Raw genomic sequence first — 9,994 nt, 5'->3', positions numbered from 1 at the left:
AATGGTACCATGATCCCTACCTGCAGGTCAGTCCTTTGGCCAGGTCGCACTGCACTGCCTGACCGACACCCTCTATGGTCACGTTGGGGAACTTCTCCGCTCTGCATTGGATCTGGCTGGGCTTAGCGCAGATGAGGTGTCCAGCCGCTCGGATCTTATGGTAGGTTTCATCGTCTCCTCCAGGAGTTCCCAGCGTGGGGAAGCTGCTGTCGAACCAGGGGGACCATGAGCAGGGACTGCACTTTGTTGGTCCTATGGGAGCTGGACACACAAACACAGGAGTTGGTTATCTGTTAGCTGTGACAACACAGTTGAGTTGTTGAGTAGTTTAAAGCATGGGTTCCCAAACTTTTCAGCCCGCGACCCCAAAATAATACGGAAATTGACTCACGACCCCACCTAAATCTGGAGGTCATTTATGCACATAAACTTGCACGTTCGGTACACATTTGTAATGTATTAAAAATGGTAAAATGTACCATTTGTAATCATTTTTAGATTGTATTTCATCCATTCTGTTGAATTTAAAGTAAAAAAAAAAAAAACATATATATATTTTTTTTAATGACCCAAAATAGTTTCGCGACCCCAACTTTGGGAACCCCTGGTTTAAAGGAGCACCCTTTATTTTGTTCTTATTTTTTTTACACCATGTTAATATAATTGGTCCTCACTAATGCTCATTACAAGAATGCACCATTTCTGTCTACTTGCGACCAATCAATGACATCGTCGGTAGGCAGGTTTTGTCATTTCATTTAAATGTTCAATATTTGTTTATTATTATGATTATTATTATTTTCTATTGATGCAAGGACAATAGCTTCTATTTCTTTCCTGGCAGAAAAAGCCTGTAGTTTCTATTAGCTTGGAATTCCCATTGATGCTGTTGTTGGTAGGCAGGTTTCTGAACAGCCCACCAATGAAACCCAGCGTGAGTAGACAGAAATGGTGCCATCCTATAATGAGCATTAGCGAGGACAAAGTATATGAAGAAAAGATTGAAAATGAGAAAAGCGCTCCTTAAACAGTGGTAAAAAATGTCTCATACTTGGTGAGGTTGTTGTGAAGTCAAACGTGGTGGCGGCTGTAGAGGTCGGTGATACAGTTGTTGGGCATATAGTTGTCCTGTGAATGGTACCATTGACCCCGCAGACAGCTGTGAAACAGTTACCATGTCCGTCTGTCGTGTTGTACAGGGTCTGGCCATGCTGATATTTCTTCTGATTGTATGTACAGTAACACTCTGTAATGCGGAACACATGTTTTATCAGTGTTAAACACTTTCAACCGGCCCTCCCCATTTCCAAAATGTCCAACATTTTCAAAAGATGCAAACAAAAGATTTTGGAAGGTTATATAACACACGCACGCACGCACGCACGCACACACACACACACACACACACACACACACACACACACACACACACACACACACACACACACACACACACACACACACACACACAATGTTTGCTATTAGTAGTAATGCGTCCATACCTTGAGCATCATAATGGCATTTGATGGTCGAGGAATTACAAATGCTTCAGGAGAGGGAAAACAAAACAACAACAAAAAAACATAAAAGGTGTACTTTCATATTTCATTTTTGGCTGTGTCAAGCAGAGATTGTTTTTACTGGGTCTTAAAGACGTACCATGTCTGACAGTTCTCTGTGGTTGGTACGTTGTCACCGTTGTTGTAGTGTTTCCTGTCTTGGTCATAGCAGCCGCACTGTTCCCTTGCCACACATTTCATGGAATCCTCATCAAAATAGGGTTGGGCGGGAGGACATTTTGGATAGCAACCTTTTAGGAAAATAAGAACACATTCAACCAGGCATTCACACAGTTGCATACATTCATTATCAGTTATCTGGCTAACTGGTACAAATCCACCTATCATAATAGTCTTCTACATCTTAAAATGTAAACGGAAACAGTTCTTCTTCTAGAGGTGGTACAATGACATGTACTGTATACATGGGCTTCGCACAGTACCTTCTAGATTACATATATACCTTCTAAATGACATGGACTGTAAACAGTGCACATACTGTATATTGTTTAAATACCTTCTAGAGGAGGTATACATTATATACATTCTAGGGGACATACTATATGGTATAAATTACCTTCCAAAGGAGGTATCTGTGAGGAGCAGGTTCCTGACGGGTTCCGGCAGGTCTTCAGACAAGGAGACCCACATGGTTTGTAATGCCACTCACAGCCACCAGGGGGGTTGTAGTAGTCACAGAACAGAGCTGAAATTGTATTGACCACAATGTTTAGAATGCTATTTAATAGAATGCTATCAAAAGCGATGCTAGGTCAATTGTTTACTAGTGATCCTAGTTTACTGAGACACTACACTGTCTCTCTCCATTCTATGTTTGTGATTACCTTGCTAATGCCTAAACTGTAAATGGCATTGCTAGTATTTATAAATAATCTGCTGGACATTTACTGGCCCAGCATCGGGTTCAGGTGCAAAATGTGAGGCTCTTGAAACCCGCAACCAAATAGACACGCGTATTTTGGCTCCATTTGTACACTGTCAGAATTGAATCAACACTCAGGATTTACTGTGTGCAGTACGTTTATTTTTGGCAAAATAACATCGTTTAAGGGGTAAATCAGTATGATGGGGTACTCACGGCAGTGTTTCAGGGGGTAAATCAGTATGGTGGGGTACTCACGACAGTGTTTCAGGGGGTAAATCAGTATGGTGGGGTACTCACGACAGTGGTTAAGGGGGTAAATCAGTATGGTGGGGTACTCACGGCAGTGGTTAAGGGGGTAAATCAGTATGGTGGGGTACTCACGGCAGTGGTTAAGGGGGTAAATCAGTATGGTGGGGTACTCACGGCAGATCCTGGGAGTTCTCCATGCGATGCATGCACCAGCTTCATTGCATGCTTCAGCGTATGCAGCCACAGCCGTGCAGAAACACTCGCAGTCTCCACCGCTGTCGCAGGCGCACGAGTCAAACACACACGCGTCATAGTACGGAGTGGGATCCACCTGCAGACACAATCATCATTTAGTCCCGTTAGATATAACAGAAGATATAACTAGTTGCAATTACTAGAATATAATTCTAGCGAATGGGCTCTAATGCCTGACAGATCTACAAGTCACAACGTGTCACATCGCAATGCTTTGAGCTTGTAGATCTGCTATGTTCACTATAGGTCTTAAATGGTTAATACATAATATACTTTTTACCTTCCTAGAACTGTAGTGGAATCAAAAGTACAATAATTATTTGTCTTTGAAATGTATTGGAGTGAAAGTCCAAAAATGAAATACTCAAGTAAAGTACAGATAATCACAGAAACAAAAATGTTTTGTATTCAAATAAATGTACTTTGTTACTGTCCCACCTGTGGTGGAAAGTACATTTACTCAGGTACTGTACTTAAGTACAAGCACACTAAACGTTGCATCGTCACACTGTCAGCACATTTTCAAAATAAAACTTGAAATGGGACATTCTGGATAATGAGTACTTTTACTTTTTGTACTTTAATTACATTTTGTGAAAATATTTTATTTGTGTTGTTAAAATGTTTCAAAAATATGTAACTTTGCTTTTAATATATATCTTTTGAAAATAGGCCAATCTACATAGCTCTGTTATTTTCAAATAGTGGTAAAACCATAGCCCAGTCGCTTCATTTGGGCTTGTTTTCATAGAGCTGGCCCGCTTGTTTCTCTCACGGAATCTGGCAACGCTGCGTACCACAGAGTGACAGGAGGAGAAGACGTTGCTCTGGATCAGACTGCATTGTTTCTGGGCCCAGGACATCCTGTAGGGGTTGGCGGAACACGGGCTCCTCTTCGTCGCGGCGTCCGGACAGCTGTCGGAACGTTTCCAGCTGTTCCCAAACGCCAGCGGGCTCACCACCACCGCTAGGCTCCTGGTGGCAAAGTCATTGTTGCCGTCGCCATCGTAGTTACCACACAGACCACACAAATGGCCCTGCATGGGGGGAAGACATTATTATTATTTAACCAGTAAAAAAACAAGGCCAAGAGGCAGATAAGGTAGACAATTTCCCCAAAAAAGAAAGGCATGTGACTAACAAAATGACTTATCTTGGTAAAATTAAATGTAAAATAATGCAATAAAACAATAAAAGAGGTCATTATGAAGAAAAAATGGGACTACACATTAAAACAGGGCTGCTGTGGAAAACAATGGAGCTGGCACAAAAACAAATTTCACTCACTGTTTCACACCTGTAAACCTGTGATGTGACAATAAAGTTGATTCTGATTCTAATCTTTTTGAAACTCCTTGGGGAGATTATGCATGCCAATTATTTAATTGCATCTTAAATGCAATTTAAGTTATGCCATTGGGCTGAAGTATCTGAATCCTAACCAGGCAGGCTCTATTAGCTCAATGGTAAAAAAAAATGTCAGCACTGGCGTAGGAAACCGGGTTCAAATCTGGTGTAGAAGAGGAAAGTTACATAGTAAAGCTTTAATATAGACTATTTAAAAAATATTAACTAGATGGGTTACCTTATACTGACAACTAGCTGCTTATTGTACCTTATACTGACTACTAGGTGGTTACTGTACCTTATACTGACTACTAGGTGGTTAGTGTACCTTATACTGACTACTAGGTGGTTAGTGTACCTTATACTGACTACTAGGTGGTTAGTGTGCCTTATACTGACTACTAGGTGGTTAGTGTACCTTATATGTTGGAGTGATCTTGATGAAGATGCTGGTCTTCTTGTCCCACATGAGGATGAGTCCGTTGTCAGCCTGGACCACCAGGTAGATTCCTACAGAACTAATGTGGAACGGGACACTCTGGCTCCTGTTGCTGTGGACCAGCTGGTAGTTCCCGTCACTTAGCTGCAACTCTGAGCTCTAAGGACACAAATACAATGTTTTACGTTATATTAATTGTGGCAGTATAATACAAAGATTGCACATATTATTATGTTCTTGTTATACTTTCAAAGACAAAGGTGTATTTTTTCTTTACCCCCAGGAAGATCTTGATGGACTTGGAGCAGGTGGTTCCTGTGGTTCCACAGGGAACGTTCTCAGTGATCACCCTGAAGCTCCCACTGGCCTGCTGACTGCCACAGTAGTCCTGAGGTAGAACACATTAGAAAACATTAGGGATCATGAGGGTATATTAGTGAACATTGAGGAACATTAGGGAACATTAGAAAACATTAGGGAACAGAGAACATCAGAGAACATCGTTAGTGTGTGTGTGTGTGTGTGTGTGTGTGTGTGTGTGTGTGTGTGTGTGTGTGTGTGTGTGTGTGTGTGTGTGTGTGTGTGTGTGTGTGTGTGTGTGTATATATATACAGTATATATATATGTATATATATATATATATATATATATATATATATATATATATATATATATATATATATATATATATATATGTTAGAGTATTCACATCTGTATACCTGTGTTAGAGTATTCACATCTGTATACCTGTGTGAGAGTATTCACATCTGTATACCTGTGTGAGAGTATTCACATCTGTATACCTGTGTGAGAGTATTCACACCTGTATACCTGTGTTAGTGTATATCCACATCTGTATACCTGTGTTAGTGTATATCCACAGCTGCCCTCAAAGTTGAAGCGTTTTCCGTCAAACGTGACATAATGTCCGTCGCCATAGACCGAGCACGTTCCATGACACAGGTTACTGGAACACTGCCATCTGCGGTCCTTACAGGTACTGCACATTGGAGGAAGAAGATCATGATAATTAAAGCTTAAAGTCTACAATGTTATTGATCCAAGCCGCCGAGTGGTTGATCATTCAAATAAACATGCTCTGAATATGTGCGGCCGACCCATCTGGCCACTTAACACAGCAGCCAAATGGCTGTCGTGTTAAGTGATTGAAGATTGGCGGGCCGTGGACGCTTTCCAAATGTTTAAGTGGGATCCAGAAAAAGTTGAGAACGCTGCAATAGAGGACATGACAATGACATTCTTGACTGTATATGTAACCTTTTCATCATGTGTGGGCGCAGGTCCGTTTAAATGGGGTGAATATGAGTTTTATTGTGTGTTGTTTTGTTTAAAATAAGTTGTTTTAAATAGCTCTATATTCCCATAGTAATCATTTCTATAGACATTTTGTTCAATAACAGAGGTCTCCCTGTCTCTCCAGCACTTTAGTAAGTAGAACATTCATTTTCAGGTCAGGATACCAATTTCATCCAATCAGGAGAGATAACTCATACAGGATACAGGATAAACAAGTTAGGTTTAGTTAAATTGTAGGTGGTTGAAAAAAAAAAGAGCAGACAAAATTGCAGATCTGCAAGCTCACAATGTGGTGCGATGCAATGTTTTTCCGAGGTTGTAGATCTGCTATTTTCAAAAAATGTGTGTGTGTGTGTGTGTGTGTGTGTGTGTGTGTGTGTGTGTGTGTGTGTGTGTGTGTGTGTGTGTGTGTGTGTGTGTGTGTGTGTGTGTTTCTCTCTTACCAGGTGTTACAGTCCACCTTGATACTGGCTCCTGGCTGATAGGGGGCGCCGTTGTGGATGCATGGACACTCGGCTGGCTTGATGCAGCCTCCTTTACCGTCCGACACCAACTCAGATGGACACACACACCCAGACACACACTCTGTGCTCACCTGAGGGTTCAAACACAACCCCGAGGATTAAAACGTAACTGCATGAATAGATCTGTATTATAGTTCACAGCAATCAACTGGAGAATGGTAAAATATATTTTGGTAACACTTTCTATGAAGCCCATGTCTATAAGGCATAGGCTCTATTCACAGCAGCCATATTATGAAGACATTCACAGGTGTTACCAATGATACTAATGAAGGCTCTGTTCCATTCTGGTCAAACTGAGTCAGGGTGCTAATATTGTGCATGTTGGTCCACTGGAAACACCAGTGGGTCTACAGTTGGGATCCAAGGACCCTCATGGGCTTCCAAATGGTCCCTTACATGTGTGTAACTTTTGAGAGTGTACGGGTCCATTTGGTTCCATTTGTACACTCTCAGAGTTATGGGGTTCGTGGAAACCACTGTGCTAGACTAAATGGAACAGAGCCTTCATTAGTATCATTGGTAACACCTGTGAATGTCTTCATAATATGGCTGCTGTGAATAGAGCCTATTAGAAACGTACTTATAAGGCATTATAATCTGTTTATTACACGGCTTCATTCTGAATGGTCCATTTTAAGCCGCTTGCTGAAAGCTGGCGGCTCTACAGACAGACTAAGACCTAGTCCGACACCCAAGAGACACCTGAGTGACACCTAAGTGTCATTGGCTGTCCTGGCTGTCCTTCACTCCTTTAAGCTAATGGCGACACAAATGGGGAGACGGCCCGCCCCCCGCAGTAACCGTGCTCCGCTGCGCTCCCCTCATTCACAGACAGTGCAACTTTTACTGCAGCCTCAGGCAGGAGGGTTAGCCTAAATGCTAGCGTGCTTCATTAGACCTAGTTTGGCTATTAAGTTATTATTTGGCCATGTTCACACTGACTTCAATCTTAGCTATTGTTGGGAAGACCCGTGTGGTGTCACAAAATGTTGCCACCACTTATATAAAAAACATTAGAGCGTTTAGCGTCGCAGATTCTGTGACACTAAATGTTGCCAGGTTTGGCGAGAGAAACAAGCAATCCAAAAAAACAAGTAATCAGGTCTATGAAAAGATTGGGGCAAAAAAAGCCTGGCGCAAGCGGCTATATTATGACTTTGGTCATTTCTTGTTTTGTAATGACCGTTGCTGTCAATAGCAGACAGATGGAGTCAACGCACCTGAAACAACCATTTAAAGGTAGGGTAAGTGATTAACTTTAGTTAAAGGGTTAGTTCAGATTTTTTGAGTATTTTCTGTAGGAAATACTTACCATTAATGTAGTGGTTGCAAAGGTATTAATTGATTGCCTGAGTCCCGTGGTCAGAGTTATGGTCCGTTTCTGATAAATATGAAGTAGTTCCGGTAGATTAGTAGATTTGGTGGGGGCCGCTCATTAAAAATAAATAAAGTAAAAAAACTAACGTCATTTGTATTGTTGACCTATTTCTACCATATAGAGCAGGTTTCGTTCAATTTCGACCCCTCTGTCACATGGTACTAATGCTTGTGTCCAGAATCACTGCGCCGCGGCAGCCTACTCACGCACAAAATATATGACACAAAAAAATAGTACCATGTGACAGAGGGGTCGAAATTGAACAAAACCTGCTCTATATGGTAGAAATAGGTCAACAATACAAATGACGCTAGTTTTTTAAATTTATTTATTTTTAATGAGCGGCCCCCACCAAATCTACTAATCTACCGGAACTACATTCATATTTATCTGAAACGGACCATAACTCTGACCACGGGACTCGGGCAATCAATTAATACCTTTGCAACCACTACATTAATGGTAAGTATTTCCTACAGAAAATACTCAAAAAATCTGAACTAACCCTTTAACATAAGTGTTAACTAGCTCTATATTCTGATAGTACTCATTGCTATAGCGTGTTTGTTCAGTAAAAGGAGTCTCCCATGTCTCTCCAGCTCTTTATTAAAAGAAAAGGCATTTTCAGTGCTCTCTCCTGATTGGCTTAACTTTTGTCACCAACCTGAAAATGTACTATATTCTGTTTACTAAAGAGCTGGAGAGACCCCTGTGACTGAACAAACGCTCTGTAGCCATGAATACTATCAGAATATAGAATGTAACCTTTTTAATAAATAAAAAAAAGATACCAAAAAATATCACTTACGCTACCTTTAATCAAATCAAACCTCAGTGCTTGGTCTTTACCGTATTCAACCCAGCAGCCATTGTAAACAAACACACAGAATACTTTTACAGCTAAAGAGTACAGAGTAAAAAAACGTTTGAGGTGAGAAATAAACAACGCCATAGCAGAATATTGATTAGTATTTGACCAACACTTCCTACAGGAGTTCATAACACCTTATAAAGCATTTATAATCATCATAATGTCAATCATAATGCTTCATAATTGCTGGACACTGTCAGACCCCATGTATTTATAGGATAACAGATAACAATCACAGAAAGATTGTTATTTTGAGAGCGAAATGCCCCACAATATGAATACATTCTGTATTATGTTTTGTTCTGGTGGTAACTGTTGTATAATCTCAATGTTACACTTGAGGGTGGCTTTACTGTGATTATTGGCACTTCAGTGATGCTTGCGGAAGTCGGATCTGCCTCGTTCCTGACCGCATCACTGTCGTGCCAATAATCGCTGTAAAGCACACCCTCTTGTGTAAAATTGCTTAATTATAATTCTCATAATTGTAATACAGCGTGCGTGCGTGCGTGCGTTCGTGCGTGCGTGTGTGCGTGTGTGTACATACACAGTCCATGTCCATAGTGTGACAGCTCTTCTGACATTCAGAACCTTTGGTTCCGGGTTCCACACTGGAACAGTTGAAGAACACAGTGGGTGCACTGCAGGCTGCAAAGGGTACAAAAACAAACCTGCTATTATTCACTCATTTATTTCATTTTTTTTCGTCGCTGTCAGGTAGAAACCATCGCTGTCAGGTAGAGTCCAAAGCCGTTCCTTTTTTCTTTTCTTTTTTGTAAAATAGTGAAAATAGCCGATCTGCAAGCTCACAATGCTTCGCATTGCGAGGCATTGTGCAGCTGTAACACTCCTGTATGAAGAAGTAGGGCATCGGCTTGTGACAAAACGTAAAAAGTTGAAATATGGACGTACAAGGTTTCTGCCCCAAAGCAACACTTTATTAGTTTATTTGACAAATGTGCTCTTGTCTCTGATGGAGAGCTGGTTGCAGCTGATCATACATCGCTTTTTGCTATCATAACTTTTTTTTTTTTTTAATCGACAGATTATAGAAGTCTTTTAGAAGTCAACTTATAGTTGTTATTGTAGAATGATATTGTGAAGATGATCACCAGAGCATTTAATGCACATAATGCATTCAAACTTTTTTTTACACTCAAATACAC

At 40.8% G+C, this 9,994-nt stretch overlaps 1 protein-coding gene across 1 annotated transcript in view; it reads right to left on the bottom strand.

Moving 5' to 3' along the window:
- The window catches only part of LOC311047697 (uncharacterized protein), a 74,555-nt gene that overhangs the window by 37,358 nt on the left and 27,203 nt on the right, over positions 1-9,994 (bottom strand). The window contains exons 21-32 of the mRNA XM_084060498.1: positions 9,376-9,476; positions 6,496-6,647; positions 5,597-5,735; positions 5,013-5,123; positions 4,715-4,894; positions 3,747-3,986; positions 2,869-3,025; positions 2,137-2,265; positions 1,660-1,810; positions 1,503-1,546; positions 1,052-1,246; positions 21-261 (exon numbers count right to left, since the gene is read on the bottom strand). Coding sequence (XP_083916624.1) covers positions 21-261; positions 1,052-1,246; positions 1,503-1,546; positions 1,660-1,810; positions 2,137-2,265; positions 2,869-3,025; positions 3,747-3,986; positions 4,715-4,894; positions 5,013-5,123; positions 5,597-5,735; positions 6,496-6,647; positions 9,376-9,476 — 1,840 coding nt within the window. The remainder of the gene's footprint in view (positions 1-20; positions 262-1,051; positions 1,247-1,502; positions 1,547-1,659; positions 1,811-2,136; positions 2,266-2,868; positions 3,026-3,746; positions 3,987-4,714; positions 4,895-5,012; positions 5,124-5,596; positions 5,736-6,495; positions 6,648-9,375; positions 9,477-9,994) is intronic.

The sequence above is a fragment of the Gymnoscopelus microlampas genome (assembly GCF_963454915.1).
Source record: "Gymnoscopelus microlampas genome assembly, chromosome: 6".
NCBI lineage: Eukaryota > Metazoa > Chordata > Actinopteri > Myctophiformes > Myctophidae > Gymnoscopelus > Gymnoscopelus microlampas.
The sequence above is the reverse complement of the archived record's forward strand: the minus strand, read 5'-3'. Positions and strand labels throughout refer to the sequence as shown.